This window comes from Salvelinus alpinus, chromosome 9 (genome assembly GCF_045679555.1).
Source record: "Salvelinus alpinus chromosome 9, SLU_Salpinus.1, whole genome shotgun sequence".
Classification (NCBI taxonomy): Eukaryota; Metazoa; Chordata; class Actinopteri; order Salmoniformes; family Salmonidae; genus Salvelinus; species Salvelinus alpinus.
The window spans coordinates 5,208,549-5,226,972 of record NC_092094.1 but is presented as its reverse complement, the minus strand read 5'-3'; the positions used below and the strand labels follow the sequence as shown (position 1 = coordinate 5,226,972).

At 43.3% G+C, this 18,424-nt stretch overlaps 1 protein-coding gene across 1 annotated transcript in view; it reads left to right on the top strand.

The window, feature by feature from the left end:
* Positions 1–18,424, top strand: part of LOC139584199 (disintegrin and metalloproteinase domain-containing protein 10-like) — a 53,720-nt gene that overhangs the window by 11,107 nt on the left and 24,189 nt on the right. Inside the window, exons 5-10 of the mRNA XM_071415761.1 lie at positions 6,457–6,557; positions 7,077–7,226; positions 7,371–7,463; positions 7,702–7,885; positions 8,193–8,356; positions 14,824–15,007. Coding sequence (XP_071271862.1) covers positions 6,457–6,557; positions 7,077–7,226; positions 7,371–7,463; positions 7,702–7,885; positions 8,193–8,356; positions 14,824–15,007 — 876 coding nt within the window. The remainder of the gene's footprint in view (positions 1–6,456; positions 6,558–7,076; positions 7,227–7,370; positions 7,464–7,701; positions 7,886–8,192; positions 8,357–14,823; positions 15,008–18,424) is intronic.

Genomic DNA, 18,424 nt, shown 5'->3' with positions numbered 1-18,424 from the left:
ATTAAGGTTTTGAGGCTGACGTTTGGCAACTCGAACCTTCAGCTCCCTCCACAGATTTTCTATGGGATTAAGGTCTGGAGACTGGCTAGGCCACTCCAGGACCTTAATGTGCTTCTTCTTGAGCCACTCCTTTGTTGCCTTGGCCGTGTGTTTTGGGTCATTGTCATGCTGGAATACCCATCCACGACCCATTTTCAATACCCTGGCTGAGGGAAGGAGGTTTTCACCCAAGATTTGACGGTACATGGCCCCGTCCATCGTCCCTTTGATGCGGTGAAGTTGTCCTGTCCCTTTAGCAGAAAAACACCCCCAAAGCATAATGTTTCCACCTCCATGTTTGACGGTGGGGATGGTTTCTTGGGGTCATAGGCAGCATTCCTCCTCCTCCAAACACGGCAAGTTGGGTTGATGCCAAAGAACTCCATTTTGGTCTCATCTGACCACAACACGTTCACCCAGTTGTCCTCTGAATCATTCAGATGTTCATTGGCAAACTTCAGACGGGCATGTATATGTGCTTTCTTGAGCAGGGGGACCTTCCGGGCGCTGCAGGATTTCAGTCCTTCACGGCATAGTGTGTTACCAATTGTTTTCTTGATGACTATGGTCCCAGCTGCCTTGAGATCATTGACAAGATCCTCCTGTGTAGTTCTGGGCTGATTCCTCACCGTTCTCATGATCATTGCAACTCCACGAGGTGAGATCTTGCATGGAGCCCCAGGCTGAGGGAGATTGACAGTTCTTTTGTGTTTCTTCCATTTGCGAATAATCACAGAAACTGTTGTCACCTTCTCACCAAGCTGCTTGGCGATGGTCTTGTAGCCCATTCCAGCCTTGTGTAGGTCTACAATCTTGTCCCTGACATCCTTGGAGAGCTCTTTGGTCTTGGCCATGGTGGAGAGTTTGGAATCTGATTGATTGATTGCTTCTGTGGACAGGTATCTTTTATACAGGTAAGAAACTGAGATTAGGAGCACTCCCTTTAAGAGTGTGCTCCTAATCTCCGTTCGTTACCTGTATGAAAGACACCTGGGAGCCAGAAATCTTTTTGATTGAGAAGGGGTCAAATACTTATTTCCCTCATTAAAATGCAAATCAATTTATAACATTTTTGACATGCATTTTTCTGGATATTTTTGTTGTTATTCTGTCTCTCACTGTTCAAATAAACCTACCATTAAAATTATAGACTGATAATTTCTTTGTCAGTGGGCAAACGTACAAAATCAGCAGGGGATCAAATACTTTTTTCCCTCACTGTAGGTTGGAGTCATTAAACCTCGTTTTTCAACCACTCCACAAATTTCTTGTTAACAAACTATAGTTTTGGCAAGTAGGTTAGGTCATCTACTTTGTGCATGACACAAGTAATCTTTCCAACAATTGTTTACAGACAGATTATTTCACTTATAATTCACTGTATCACAATTCCAGTGGGTCAGAAGTTTACATACACTAAGTTGACTGTGACTTTAAACAGCTTGGAAAATTCCAGAAAATGACATCATGGCTTTAGAAGCTTCTGATAGGCTAATTGACATCATTTGAGTCAATTGGAGGTGTACCTGTGGATGTATTTCAAGGCCTACCTTCAAACTCAGTGCCTCTTTGCTTGACATCATGGGAAAATCAAAAGAAATCTGCCAAGACCTCAGAAAAGAATTGTAGACCTCCACAAGTCTGGTTCATCCTTGGGAGCAATTTCCAAACGCCTGAAGGTACCTCGTTCATCGGTACAAACAATAGTACGCAAGTATAAACACCATGGGACCACGCAGCCTTCATACTGCTCAGGAAGGAGACTCGTTCTGTCTCCTAGAGATGAACGCACTTTGGTGCGAAAAGTGCAAATCAATTCCAGAACAACAGCAAAGGACCTTGTGAAGATGCTTGAGGAAATCGGTACAAAAGTATCTATATCCACAGTAAAACGAGTCCGATATCGACATAACCTGAAAGGCCGCTCAGCAAAGGAAGAAGCCACTGCTCCCAACCTGCCATAAAAAATCCAGACTATGGTTTGCAACTGCACATGGGGACAAAGATTGTACTTTTTGGAGAAATGTCCTCTGGTCTGATGAAACAAAAATAGAACTGTTTGGCCATAATGACCATCGTTATGTTTGGAGGAAAAAGGAAGAGGCTTACAAGCCGAAGAACACCATCCCAACCGTGAAGCACGGGGGTGGCAGCATCATGTTGTGGGGGTGCTTTGCTGCAAGAGGGACTGGTGCATTTAAAAAAAATAGATGGCATCATGAGGCAGGAAAATTATGTGGATATATTGAAGCAACATCTCAAGACATCAGTCAGGAAGTTAATGCTTGGTCGCAAATGGGTCTTCCAAATGGACAATGACCCCAAGCATACTTCCAAAGTTGTGGCAAAATGGCTTAAGGACAACGAAGTCAAGGTATTGGAATGGCCATCACAAAGCCCTGACCTCAATTCTATAGAAATTTTGTGGGCAGAACTGAAAAAGCGAGCAAGGAGGCCTACAAACCTGACTCAGTTACACCAGCTCTGTCAGGAGGAATGGGCCAAAATTCACCCAACTTATTGTGGGAAGCTTGTGGAAGTCTACCTGAAACATTTGACCTAAGTTAAACAATTTAAAGGCAATGCAACCAAATACTAATTGAGTGTATGTAAACTTCTGACCCACTGGGAATGTGATGAAAGAAATACAAGCTGAAATAAATCATTCTCTCTACTATTATTCTGACATTTCACATTCTTAAAATAAAGTGGTGATCCTAACTGACCTAAGACAGGGAATTTTTACTAGGATTAAATGTCAGGAATTGTGAAAAACTGAGTTTAAATGTATTTGGCTAAGGTGTATGTAAACTTCCGACTTCAACTGTACCTTATTTACATAAGTATTCAGACCCTTCTGCTATGAGACTCAAAATTGAGCTCAGGTGTATCCTGTTTCCATTGATCATCCTTGAGATGTTTCTACAACTTGATTGGAGTCCACCTGTGGTAAATTCAATTGATTGGCTAAAAGATACTAGTGTTATACATGGAATTTTAGTTCCACTTCTACTTAATGCAACTGCTGTGTCAGATTTCAAAAAAACTTTACGGAAAAAGCAAACCATGCAATAATCTGGGTACGGAGCTCAGACGACAAATCAACCCAAAGAGATATCCGCCATGTTGGAGTCAACATAAGTCAGAAATAGCATTATAAATATTCACTTACCTTTGATGATCTTCAGCAGAATGCACTCCCAGGAATCCCAGTTCCACAATAAATGTTTGTTTGTTCGATAATGTCCATAATTTATGTCCAAATTCCTCCTTGTTGTTTGCGCGTTCAGTACACTTTCCAAACTCACGACGCGCGGGCAAGTCCTGCGGAAAGTACGGATGAAAAGTCCAACAAGTTCCGTTACAGTCCGTAGAAACATGGCAAACGATGTATAGAATCAATCTTTAGGATGTTTTTAACATAAATCTTCAATAATGTTCCAACCGGAGAATTCCTTTGTCTCCAGAAATGCGATGGAACGCAGCTAACTCTCACATGAATGCGCATGGTCAGCTCGTGGCACTCTGGGAGAGACCTTACTCAATCTCCTCTCATTCGCCCCCACTTCACAGTAGAAGCATCAAACAAGGTTCTAAAGACTGTTGACATCTAGTGGAAGCCTTAGGAAGTGCAACATGACCCCATTTCCACTGTATCTTGGATAAGCAAAGAGTTGAAAACCTACAAACCTCAGGTTTCCCACTTCCTGGTTGGATTTTTCTCAGGTTTTTGCCTGCCATATGAGTTCTGTTATACTCACAGACATCATTCAAACAGTTTTAGACTGTTTGACTAACCTAACATAATCGTTTGGTTTGCTTTCATCGTAAAGCCTTTTTGAAATCAGACACTGTGGCTGGATTTACAACAAGTTTATCTTTAAAATGGTGTGAAATACTTGTATGTTTGAGGAATTTTAATCATGGGATTTCTGTTGTTTTGAATTTGGCGCCCTGCACTTTCCCCGAATATCCCAGAGAGGTTAAAGATCATATCACCTTTACCTTACCTGATACCCATGGCACTGCACTCTGCCCTATCCCATCTGGACAAGAGGAATACCTATGTAAGAATGCTGTTCATTGACTATAGCTCAGCATTCAACACAATAGTACCCTCCAAACTCATCATTAAGCTTGAGGCCCTGGGTCTGAAACCCGCCCTGTTCAACTGGGTCCTGGACTTCCTGATGGGCCGACCCCAGGTGGTGAAGGTAGGAAACAACACCTCCACTTCGCTGATCCTCAACACCGGGGCCCCACAAGGGTGCGTTCTCAGCCCCCTCCTGTACTCCCTGTTCACCCACGACTGCGTGGCCATGCACGCCTCCAACTCAATCATCAAGATTTCAGACGACACAACAGTAGTAGGCTTGATTACCAACAATGACGAGACGGCCTACAGGGAGGATATGAGGGCCCTGGGAGAGTGTTGCCAGAAAAATAACCTCTCACTCAACGTCAACAAAACAAAGGAGCTGATCGAAACAGCAGGGAGCATACCCCTATCCACATCGACGAGACCGCAGTGAAGAAGGTAGAAAGCTTCAAGTTCCTCGGCGTACATCACTGACGATCTGAAATAGTCCACCTACGCACAGTGTGGTGAAGAAGGCGCAACAACGCCTCTTCAACCTCAGGAGGCTGAAGAAATTTGGTTTGGCCCCTAAAATCCTTACAAACTTTTACAGATGCACAAATGAGACCATCCTGTCGGGCTGTATCACCGCCTGGTACGGCAACTGCACCGTCCTCAACCGCAAGGCTCTCCAGAGGGTGGTGCGGTTTGCCCAGCGCATCCCCGGGGGCAACCTACCTGCCCTCCATGACACCTACAGCACCGGATGTCACAGGAAGGCCAAAAAGATCATCAAGGACATCAGCCACCCGAGCCACGTTCTGTTCACCCCGCTATCATCCAGAAGGTGAGGTCAGTATAGGTATACTGACCTCAGAAGCAGTCTCTCGGTCCATCTCAAGGCCATCAGACTGTTAAATAGCCATCACTGCCCGGCTTCCCCCCTGTTATGCAGCCCTGCACCTTAGAGGCTGCTGCCCTATATACATAGACTTGGCATCACTGGCCACTTTAATAATGGAACACTAGTCACTTTAATAATGTTTCCATACTGCTTTACTCATCTCATATGTATATACTGTTTTCTATACTACTGTATTTTAGTCAATGCCTCTCCGACGTTGCTCGATCTATTATTTATATATTTCTTAATTACATTCTTTTAATTTTAGATTTGTGTGTATTGTTGTGAATTGTTAGATACTACTGCACTGTTGGAGCTAGGAACACAAGCATTTCTCTACACCATCTGCTAAATATGTGTATGTGACCAATAAAATTTGATTTGATTTTGACATATGCTGAGCACTTGTTGGCTGCTTTTCCTTCACTCTGCGGTCCAACTCATCCCAAACCATCTCAATTGGGTTGAGGTCAGGTGATTGTGGAGGCCAGGTGATCTGATGCAGCATTCCATCACTCTCCTTCTTGGTCAAATAGCCCTGACACAGCCTGGAGGTGTGTTTTGGGTCATTGTCCTTTTAAAAAACAAATGATAGTCCCACTAAGCGCAAACCAGATGGGATGGCGTATCGCTGCAGAATGCTTTGGTAGTCATGCTGGTTAAGTGTGCCTTGAATTCTAAATAAATAACTGACAGTGTCTCCAGCAAAGCACCATCACACCTCCTCCTCCATGCTTCACGGTGGGAACCACACATGCAGAGATCATCGGTTCACCTACTCAGCGTCTCACAAAGACACGGCGGTTGGAACCAAAAATCTCAAATTTGGACTCATCAGACCAAAAGGACAGATTTCCACCGGTCTAATGTCCATTGCTCGTGTATCTTGGCCCAAGCAAGTCTCTTCTTCTTATTGGTGTCCTTTATTAGTGGTTTCTTGCAGCAATTTGACCACGAAGGCCTGATTTCATGCAGTCTCCTCTGAACAGTTGATGTTGAGATGTGTCTGTTACTTGAACTCTGTGAAGAATTTATTTTAGACTGCAATTACTGAGGCTGGTAACTCTAATGAATTTATCCTCTGCAGCAGAGGTAACTCTGGGTCTTCCTTTCCTGTGGCGGTCCTCATGAGAGACCGTTTCATCAGAGCGCTTGATGGGTTTTTGCGACTGCAACTAAAGAAACGTTTTAAAATTCTTCAAATTTTCCAGATTGACTGACCTTCATGTCTTAAAGTAATGATGGACTGTTGTTTCTCTTTGCTTATTTGAGCTGTTCTTGCCATAATATGGACTTGGTCTTTTACCAAATAGGGCTGTTCTCTGTATACCACCCCTACCTTGTCACGACACAACAAGGTGTAGAGTGAGTAAGATTTATATGAGCTTTTAGTGGAAAATGTTATCTAAACAATTCATGTCCATCTCTCTCCTAGACTATCCCCACAAGTATGGTCCGGAGGGGGGCTGTGCCGGCCACTCAGTGTTTGAGAGGATGACAAAGTACCAAGCCACTGCCATAGAGAAGCCAGCCAAGGTGATTTTAACACACAATTTTTGGAAACTTTCCCCAAAAACCCCTAGACTTTCCAGAATTCCCAGTTGGAAGATTCCCTGAATCGGAAGGAAAAGGCACGAAACTTGGTATCGTTCAACCAGGACTTCTGGGAGTTTTGGGAAAAGTCACTGGAATTGTTTAACCCATACACATTATACGATAGTGGTTTTCAACATAAGGAGCAGTAAGCATGGAACTGGAAGGGAAACAAATTCAGTACTCATAGCTTTGTTTCCTCTATTGAGCTATGTGATGATACTCCGTGTAAGTATTTTTAATTGGAGTGGATACTAACATACTGCATATTGCATCAACTTCTTGCCTCAACATCTCATCTGAGCTTCAGCCAAAAGGGGTTTATAACACTATAATACTATATAAGAGAGTGGATTTATTATCCCCATGGGGAAATGTTGGTACAATACAGTCTACAATAACAATATTTAATCCTTTACATCTCTCTCCTCATCCTCCTCCTCATCCCCCTCCTCCTCCCAGGAGCTCCATTCTGAGGAGGCGTCCAGTGACCCGGTGTTGCTGAGGAAGAGGAGGATGGCTCAGATAGAAAAGAACACCTGTCAGCTCTTCATCCAGACAGACCACCTCTTCTTCAAGTACTACAAGACCAGGGAAGCTGTTATCGCACAGGTGTACTGGATGATACACACACACACTAGTCCTCAATAACACCAAGTGGATTATGGGAAAACATGTCAACAATGCTTTCAGACGTTTGCAGTTTTTTTCTATTCCATAATAATGATGTGAATACTGATGTATGTTATGTCTCAGATCTCTAGTCACGTCAAGGCTATAGATGCCATCTACCAGGGAACAGACTTCATGGGCATCCGTAACATCAGCTTTATGGTCAAGAGGATACGGGTGAGTCCCTCCCTGCCTAGTTGTTTGACCTGGCATCAATCAAATTAAATTATATTTCTAAAACCCTTTTTTTTACAAAAACAGTTGTCACAAAGTGCATTCCGTTTTAGCGATTCAAAGTCTCCGCTGTCCCTCGGCCTCTTCAGCAGTCATCACCATCACTTCCTGTTGTCTTTCATGATGTCACTTCCTGTTTCCACGTCTTATCAACACAACATTTGACCACTCCCTGCTCCAGATAAACACCACTACAGATGAGCGGGACCGGTCCAACCCATTCCGCTTCGCTAACATCGGCGTGGAGAAGTTCCTAGAGCTGAACTCTGAGCAGAACCATGACGACTACTGTCTGGCCTACGTCTTCACTGACAGGGACTTTGATGATGGTGTTCTGGGCCTGGCCTGGGTCGGAGCTCCTGCAGGTCCATAAGACTTCCTTTTCACTATTTACACACATTACAGTTACACTTCTTACACCCTGTAGATCAACAGCAGATATTACACGCTGGAATGACAGACGTTGTCATGGAATCAGTCAGTCTTTCTGTCTTATGAAATTAGCCCTATTCCTGACTTTTTATTATTGAGCATCTCTCCTACTTTTTCCCTTGTTTACTGAGTCTTTTTATTTGATAAACTTGTGTTATCCAGTTTTGTATTCCCAAATTGGGTTCATCATTATGAGAGGATAATCCTACCCCTCACTAATACTTGACTGTGTATCCACAGGGAGTTCTGGAGGGATCTGTGAGAAAAGTAAGCTGTACTCTGACGGGAAGAAGAAGTCCCTGAATACCGGCATCATCACAGTGCAGAACTACGCCTCTCACGTCCCTCCTAAAGTCTCACACATCACCTTCGCACATGAAATAGGACACAACTTTGGCTCGCCTGTGAGTTAGATGCATTATTTATTTAACTAGGCAAGTCAGTTAAGAACAAATTCTTATTTTACAATGACAGCCTACCCCAGGCCCAAACCCAACCCGGATGACGCTGGGCCGGTTGTGATACAGCTTGGAATCGAACCAGGGTCTGTAGTGACGCCTCTAGCACTGAGATACAGTGCCTTAGACCGCTGCGCCACTTGGGATAACCTAGGCTGATGGGAGATCTCATAGACTGTGTATACACAGGCAGCCCAAATCTTCTTTTTTTCAGTAATTGGTCTTTTGACAATATTTGGGTAAAAGATGAGAATCGGCCTGCCGTGTAAACACAGCCATAGAGCTCTTCTTTCTCTGTGTTGTCTCTGTTTATCTGCTGTCGTTACTGGATATAGAGATGCAACAGGAAATGTCATGTCTGGGAGATGAGTTGTAGTTTTGGTGTTTGTGTAAACTGTTACGAGCCTGTGAATCTTTTTTTCTTAGAGGACAATTTATGAAACTTTTATTTTGACCGGGAAGTCATACTGAGACTAGGCTCTCTTTTTTTACAGATGAGTCCTGCATAAAATACAAACACAAAATATACAACATTACAAAACATAATTAAGAAAAACATACATTTTTATTTATTTAAGAACAAATTCTTATTTACAATGACGGCCTACACCAGCCAACGCTGGGGCCAATTGCGCACCGCGCTATAGGACTCCCAATCACGGCCGGTTGTGATACAGCCTGGATTTATCAGAGGTCTCCGATCATTACTAAACAGACCAAAAGGGGGACCAGAACATCTCATTTCAGAGAGCTCTGTGAGTTGTTCCACATAAAGGGTGCAAGATAATAAAAAAAACTAAAAATCAGCTTTTCCCAACTCTGGAGACCGAAGGGGCCTCTAGTGTTATCCAAGCCGGGTTTGGTCATGTGTACGTCTAAATTGAATTAATGATGATAGATAAAGTTACGTTACAGCCTTTTTAAAATGTATTAAAGCTTTTTTTTCTTTCTTATCAATCTACACACAATACCCCATAATGACAAAGCAAAAAGTGAATTTTTGCTAATTTATTTAAATAAAACAAGAAATCATATTTACATAAGTATTCAGACCCTTTACTCAGTACTTTGTTGAAGCACCTTTGTCAGCGATTACAGCCTCGAGTCTTCTTGGGTTTGACGCTACAAGCTTGGCACACCTGTATCTGGGGAGTTTCTTCCATTCTTCTCTGCAGATCCTCTCAAGCTCTGCCAGGTTGGATGGGGAGCGTTGCTGCACAGCTATTTTCAGGTCTCTCCAGAGATGTTCGATCGGGTTCAAGTCCGGGCTCTGTCTGGGTCACTCAAGGACGTTCAGAGACTTGTTCCGAAGCCACTCTTGCGTTGTCTTGGCTGTGTGCTTTGTGTCATTGTCCTGTTGGAAGGTGAACCTTTGCCCCAGTCTGAGGTCCTGAGCGCTCTGGAGCAGGTTATCATTAAGGATCTCTCTGTACTTTGCTCCGTTCATCTTTCCTTCGATCCTGACGTTGATGTTGCCACCACCATGCTTCACCGTAGGGATGGTGCCAGGTTTCCTCCAGACGTGACGCTTGGCATTCAGGCCAAAGAGTTCAATCTTGGTGACATCAGACCAGAGAATCTTGTTTCTCACATCCCTGACCAAGGCCCTTCTCCCCCGATTGCTCAGTTTGGCCAGGCGGCCAGCTCTAGGAAGAGTCTTGGTGGTTCCAAACTTCCACCATTTAAGAATGATGGAGGCCACTGTGTGCTTGGGGACCTTCAATGCTGCAGAAATGTTTTGGTACCCTTCCCCAGATTTGTGCCTCGACACAATCCTGTCTCGGGAGTTCTATGGACAATTCCTTCTACCTCATGGCTTGGTTTTTGCTCTGACATGCCATGTCAACTGTGGGACCTTATATAGACAGGTGTATGCCTTTCCACATCATGTGAAATAAATTGAATTTACCACAGGTGGACTCCAATCAAGTTGTAGAAACCTCTCAAGGATGATCAATGGAAACAGGATGCACCTGAGCTCAATTTCGAGTCTCATAGCAAAAGGTCTGAATCAGTTTTTTAGTTAATTTATTTTAGCAAAAATGACTAAACTGTTTTTGCTGAAAAAAATATATTTCATACATTTTAGAATAAGACTGTAACGTAACAAAATGTGTAAAAAGTCAAGGGCTCAGAATACTTTCCATTATCCATTATTGGTGTCACTTGTTAAATCCACTTCTATCAGTGTAGATGAAGGGTAGGAGACCGGTTAAAGAAAGATCTTCAAGCCTTGAGACATTTGAGACATGGATTGTGTATGTGCCATTTCAGAGGGTGAATGGGCAAGACAAAAGATTTAAGTGCCTTTGAACAGGGTTCGGTAGCAGGTGCCAAGCGCACCGGTTTGTGTCAAGAACTGCAACGCTGCTGTGTTTTTCAACTTCATCAGTTACCTGTTTTGTATCAAGAATGTTCCACCACCCAAAGGACATCCAGCCAACTTGACACAACTGTGGGAAATACAGTCCTGGACAAAAATATTGGCACCTTTGCACTCTTTTCAAATACTGCACAATTTCTTCTAGAAAACTGTTGAAACTTAACATAGTTTGGTATTCACGTATGTCTTTGGTTTTGCAGTTGAAAAAAATAATAATAATCAGAATAATTAACTAAATGTTGTCTTATTCCACATAGAAATCCTAAAATGGCCAGGATAATATCATTGGCACCTTCTAGAAGTAGTTCGAAATAATTACATGTCAAGCAGGTGATTCTCCTTCACTTTGTAATTGAACTCACCTGTGGACAGTTGCAGGTGCCTGCAATATAAGAATCCCTCATTCAACCAGTTTGAAAAGAGAAAAGGACTCATTCTCCTGTTTAAATAGAGAAAAGGACTCATTCTCCTGTTTAAATAGAGAAAAAGACTCATTCTCCTGTTTAAATAGAGAAAAAGACTCATTCTCCTGTTTAAATAGAGAAAAGGACTCATTCTCCTGTTTAAATAGAGAAAAAGACTCATTCTCCTGTTTAAATAGAGAAAAAGACTCATTCTCCTGTTTAAATAGAGAAAAGGACCCATTCTCCTGTTTAAATAGAGAAAAAGACTCATTCTCCTGTTTAAATAGAGAAAAAGACTCATTCTCCTGTTTAAATAGAGAAAAAGACTCATTCTCCTGTTTAAATAGAGAAAAGGACTCATTCTCCTGTTTAAATAGAGAAAAAGACTCATTCTCCTGTTTAAATAGAGAAAAGGACTCATTCTCCTGTTTAAATAGAGAAAAAGACTCATTCTCCTGTTTAAATAGAGAAAAAGACTCATTCTCCTGTTTAAATAGAGAAAAAGACTCATTCTCCTGTTTAAATAGAGAAAAAGACTCATTCTCCTGTTTAAATAGAGAAAAGGACTCATTCTCCTGTTTAAATAGAGAAAAGGACTCATTCTCCTGTTTTGTGTCACTGTGTGTACCGCAATGAGCATGTAGAGAGAAAAAATAAAGAAATCAAGATAATTATCCGAGGTCAGACACAAGATTGTAGCCAAGCGTGGACAATCTCAAGGCTTCAAGACCATCTCCAGAGACCTTGATGTTCCTGTTTACACCGTACGTAATGTTATCAAGGAGCTTTAAGGCCCATGCCACTGTAGCCAACCTCCCTGGACGTGGCCGCAAGAGAGAACTTGATGGAAGATTACAGAGAAGGATTGTTTGACTGGTGAAGACAACACCTCAATCAACTGCCACACAGATTCCAGCTGACCTTCAGACACAAGGTACGACAGTTTCACCTCGCACCGTCCGTCGCCAACTGCCACACAGATTCCAGCTGACCTTCAGACACAAGGTACGACAGTTTCACCTCGCACCGTCCGTCGCCAACTGCCACACAGATTCCAGCTGACCTTCAGACACAAGGTACGGCAGTTTCACCTCGCACCGTCCGTCGCCAACTGCCACACAGATTCCAGCTGACCTTCAGACACAAGGTACGGCTGTTTCACCTCGCACCGTCCGTCGCCAACTGCCACACAGATTCCAACTGACCTTCAGACACAAGGTACGGCTGTTTCACCTCGCACCGTCCGTCGCCAACTGCCACACAGATTCCAGCTGACCTTCAGACACAAGGTACGACAGTTTCACCTCGCACCGTCCGTCGCCAACTGCCACACAGATTCCAGCTGACCTTCAGACACAAGGTACGACAGTTTCACCTCGCACCGTCCGTCGCCAACTCAATGAAAAGGGGGTTATAGGATATGAGACCAAGCAGGACCCCACTGCTGAGAGGGAGACATAAGAAAGCCCGACTGCAATTTGCCAAAACACACCTGAACATGCCAAAATCCTTCTGGGAGGATTTCCTGTGGACAGACGAGACCAAATTAGAGCTTTTTGGTGAAGCACACCATCTCTATGGTTACAGAAAACAAAATGAAGCCTTCAACGAAAAAAGCACCTTCCCTACAGTCAAACATGGAGGAGGTTCGGTGACCTTTGTTAGGGTTCGTTCCTTACGTCCTTCTTTGTCAATCATTGGTGAAATTAGCATTATGACAATATCTTTAATTAAATCATTCAAAAACCTTTATTAATGCAATTGCAGACAGAAGTTGACACACAGGAACATAGCACGCATGTTTCCGAGTAAGTTCTGCCTCAAACAAAAGGTCTCAAGTTGTTTTGTTAAACCGAAGTCCCGCCTTAGTGATGTCACTGACTAGTCATTACCTTTTTTACTCCCGAGACCAAAACCCCTATATAAACAATGGCTTTTAGTGTTATCTTAAACTTAGCAGTAAACGTCCACTCCCCAAAGCTGATTTCTTGTGGAATGTTTGACTAGCCTTATCTCCTCCACTCCCCTGCAGAGCTCCTTCTTCACAGTCACACATTACTCAGAGGGGCCTCTTCATAATGAAATGGAGAGAGAACTAAAAACAATTGTGGAATTCTAAACCTCTACAATGAATTTGTATTGTTAATCTGTAGTCTATGACCCTATAAATGTAAGGAGGGAGGGGTCTTATAACCCCTCCCCTTCTATTAACATAAGCATAATCAATTATTCAAAATACACCAAACATTTGCACAGCCCCAATCATGACCCCTAGGTAAATCCTGACACCTTGAACGTATGCATGGCATCATGAAATCAGGAGAATACCAAGGCATTTTGGAGTGTAATGTCAGACCCAGTGTCAGAAAGCTGGGTCTCCTTCGAAGGCCATGGGTCTTCCAGCAGGACAATGACCCCAAACACACTTCAAAAAACACCCAGGAACGGTTCAAGACAAAACGCTGGACTGTTCTGAAGTGGCCAGCAAGGAGTCCAGATCTAAATCTCATTGAAAACTTGTGGAGAGATCTGGAAACAGCAGTTGGGAGAAGACACCCTTCAAGTCTGGGAGAACTGGAGCAGTTTGTACAAGAGGAGTGGGCCAAACTGCCAGTACAGAGCTACAGGAAGCTCATTGAGGACTATAGGAAGCGCTTAATTGCAGTTATTTTGACCAAAGGCTGTGCTACCATATATATATATATATATATAGTCCAGGGTGTGAATTTTTTTAATGCCATTTCTGTTAATTATCAGATTTAAATGGATATATGGGGTGCTGAATTAAAAACAATGGTTCTGTAATAATAACAGTGAAATAAAGAATTGTGGAGACCCAATACTTTGTTCAATTTCAACTTACTTGGCTCATCGTGCTCTACTGACTCCTTGTGGCGGGCTGGGCGCCTGCAAGCTGATATCGGTCATCAGTTGAACGGTGTTTCCTCCGACACATTGGTGCAGCTGGCTTCCGGGTTAAGAAACACGGCTTGGCGGGTCATGTTTCGGAGGACGCATGAATTGACCTTCGCCTCTCCCGAGCCTGTTGGGGAGTTGCAGCGATGAGACAAGATTGTAATTGGATCGCAATTGTGGAGAAAAATTATTATAATAAAATTAATTAATTAAAATCTGGGTTATGGGACCTTGAAAATGCATTTTGTTTGCATTGACCACTAGCTCCAATAGTGACCTCTGCAGTCCTTGAAAATCAGATTTCAAATTGGAAAAGTATTGGCCAACCGATGGAGCAATGTAATACAACACTGCATCATTGTATTTAAAGCATTACCAATGTTATTTATATAGATTGTAAACACTAGTGGGCCGAGTATCGAACCTTGGGGCACCCCTTTTTATGTAACTCAAGGAACTCCCGATTTCACCCCAACCTACCTTGATGGCCTGAGTTCTGTCATTGAGATAATTATGAAACCATCGGCAAGCATCAGTACCCAACACTACCAGCTTATTCAAAAGAATAACGTTGTGTACACACATTGAGAGTACAATTCTTTCTATCTTCTAAGGCATTTGCAATGTAATTTACAACAAACATGGTAGCCATTAGTAGTACTACGTTTAAATCTATTCTAAAATCGAATTTGTCTCCATCCTCCTTACAGCATGACTCGGGGTCAGAGTGCACCCCGGGGGAGTCTAAGACCCAGGATAAGAAGGAGAAAGGGAACTACATCATGTACGCCCGGGCCACATCAGGAGACAAACTCAACAACAACAAGTTCTCCGTCTGTAGTGTCAGGAACATCAGCCAGGTCCTGGAGAAGAAGAGGGGAAGCTGCTTTGTCGGTATGTTTCCACTGCTGTCTATGGTGTTTAAAGCTGCTTTGTCGGGATGTTTCCACTGCTGTCTATGGTGTTTAAAGCTGCTTTGTCGGGATGTTTCCACTGCTGTCTATGGTGTTTAAAGCTGCTTTGTCGGGATGTTTCCACTGCTGTCTATGGTGTTTAAAGCTGCTTTGTCGGGATGTTTCCACTGCTGTCTATGGTGTTTAAAGCTGCTTTGTCGGGATGTTTCCACTGCTGTCTATGGTGTTTAAAGCTGCTTTGTCGGGATGTTTCCACTGCTGTCTATGGTGTTTAAAGCTGCTTTGTCGGGATGTTTCCACTGCTGTCTATGGTGTTTAAAGCTGCTTTGTCGGTATGTTTCCACTGCTGTCTATGGTGTTTAAAGCTGCTTTGTCGGGATGTTTCCACTGCTGTCTATGGTGTTTAAAGCTGCTTTGTTCGGGATGTTTCCACTGCTGTCTATGGTGTTTAAAGCTGCTTTGTTCGGGATGTTTCCACTGCTGTCTATGGTGTTTAAAGCTGCTTTGTTCGGGATGTTTCCACTGCTGTCTATGGTGTTTAAAGCTGCTTTGTTCGGGATGTTTCCACTGCTGTCTATGGTGTTTAAAGCTGCTTTGTTCGGGATGTTTCCACTGCTGTCTATGGTGTTTAAAGCTGCTTTGTCGGGATGTTTCCACTGCTGTCTATGGTGTTTAAAGCTGCTTTGTCGGGATGTTTCCACTGCTGTCTATGGTGTTTAAAGCTGCTTTGTCGGGATGTTTCCACTGTTGTCTATGGTGTTTAAAGCTGCTTTGTCGGGATGTTTCCACTGCTGTCTATGGTGTTTAAAGCTGCTTTGTCGGGATGTTTCCACTGCTGTCTATATTGTTTAAAGCTGCTTTGTCGGGATGTTTCCACTGTTGTCTATGGTGTTTAAAGCTGCTTTGTCGGGATGTTTCCACTGCTGTCTATGGTGTTTAAAGCTGCTTTGTCGGGATGTTTCCACTGCTGTCTATGGTGTTTAAAGCTGCTTTGTCGGGATGTTTCCACTGCTGTCTATGGTGTTTAAAGCTGCTTTGTCGGGATGTTTCCACTGCTGTCTATGGTGTTTAAAGCTGCTTTGTCGGGATGTTTCCACTGCTGTCTATGGTGTTTAAAGCTGCTTTGTCGGGATGTTTCCACTGCTGTCTATGGTGTTTAAAGCTGCTTTGTCGGGATGTTTCCACTGCTGTCTATGGTGTTTAAAGCTGCTTTGTCGGGATGTTTCCACTGCTGTCTATGGTGTTTAAAGCTGCTTTGTTCGGGATGTTTCCACTGCTGTCTATGGTGTTTAAAGCTGCTTTGTTCGGGATGTTTCCACTGCTGTCTATGGTGTTTAAAGCTGCTTTGTTCGGGATGTTTCCACTGCTGTCTATGGTGTTTAAAGCTGCTTTGTTCGGGATGTTTCCACTGCTGTCTATGGTGTTTAAAGCTGCTTTGTTCGGGATGTTTCCACTGCTGTCTATGGTGTTTAAAGCTGCTTTGTCGGGATGTTTCCACTGCTGTCTATGGTGTTTAAAGCTGCTTTGTCGGGATGTTTCCACTGCTGTCTATGGTGTTTAAAGCTGCTTTGTCGGGATGTTTCCACTGTTGTCTATGGTGTTTAAAGCTGCTTTGTCGGGATGTTTCCACTGCTGTCTATGGTGTTTAAAGCTGCTTTGTCGGGATGTTTCCACTGCTGTCTATATTGTTTAAAGCTGCTTTGTCGGGATGTTTCCACTGTTGTCTATGGTGTTTAAAGCTGCTTTGTCGGGATGTTTCCACTGCTGTCTATGGTGTTTAAAGCTGCTTTGTCGGGATGTTTCCACTGCTGTCTATGGTGTTTAAAGCTGCTTTGTCGGGATGTTTCCACTGCTGTCTATGGTGTTTAAAGCTGCTTTGTCGGGATGTTTCCACTGCTGTCTATGGTGTTTAAAGCTGCTTTGTCGGGATGTTTCCACTGCTGTCTATGGTGTTTAAAGCTGCTTTGTCGGGATGTTTCCACTGCTGTCTATGTTGTTTAAAGCTGTTTTGTCGGGATGTTTCCACTGCTGTCTATGGTGTTTAAAGCTGCTTTGTCGGGATGTTTCCACTGCTGTCTATGGTGTTTAAAGCTGCTTTGTCGGGATGTTTCCACTGCTGTCTATGGTGTTTAAAGCTGCTTTGTCGGGATGTTTCCACTGCTGTCTATGGTGTTTAAAGCTGCTTTGTCGGGATGTTTCCACTGCTGTCTATGGTGTTTAAAGCTGTTTTGTCGGGATGTTTCCACTGCTGTCTATGGTGTTTAAAGCTGTTTTGTCGGGATGTTTCCACTGCTGTCTATGGTGTTTAAAGCTGTTTTGTCGGGATGTTTCCACTGCTGTCTATGGTGTTTAAAGCTGCTTTGTCGGGATGTTTCCACTGCTGTCTATGGTGTTTAAAGCTGCTTTGTCGGGATGTTTCCACTGCTGTCTATGGTGTTTAAAGCTGCTTTGTCGGGATGTTTCCACTGCTGTCTATGGTGTTTAAAGCTGCTTTGTCGGGATGTTTCCACTGCTGTCTATGTTGTTTAAAGCTGCTTTGTCGGGATGTTTCCACTGCTGTCTATGGTGTTTAAAGCTGCTTTGTCGGGATGTTTCCACTGCTGTCTATGGTGTTTAAAGCTGCTTTGTCGGGATGTTTCCACTGCTGTCTATGGTGTTTAAAGCTGCTTTGTCGGGATGTTTCCACTGCTGTCTATGGTGTTTAAAGCTGCTTTGTTCGGGATGTTTCCACTGCTGTCTATGGTGTTTAAAGCTGCTTTGTCGGGATGTTTCCACTGCTGTCTATAGTGTTTAAAGCTGCTTTGTCGGGATGTTTCCACTGCTGTCTATGGTGTTTAAAGCTGCTTTGTCGGGATGTTTCCACTGCTGTCTATGGTGTTTAAAGCTGCTTTGTCGGGATGTTTCCACTGCTGTCTATGGTGTTTAAAGCTGCTTTGTCGGGATGTTTCCACTGCTGTCTATGGTGTTTAAAGCTGCTTTGTCGGGATGTTTCCACTGTTGTCTATGGTGTTTAAAGCTGCTTTGTCGGGATGTTTCCACTGCTGTCTATGGTGTTTAAAGCTGCTTTGTCGGGATGTTTCCACTGCTGTCTATGGTGTTTAAAGCTGCTTTGTCGGGATGTTTCCACTGCTGTCTATGGTGTTTAAAGCTGCTTTGTTCGGGATGTTTCCACTGCTGTCTATGGTGTTTAAAGCTGCTTTGTCGGGATGTTTCCACTGTTGTCTATGGTGTTTAAAGCTGCTTTGTCGGGATGTTTCCACTGCTGTCTATGGTGTTTAAAGCTGCTTTGTCGGGATGTTTCCACTGCTGTCTATGGTGTTTGAGATTAGCCCTTAGTTTGGGTGTTTAAAGCTGTGTGTAAGGGTTGCAGAATTCTGGAAACTTCTAAGGTTTTTAG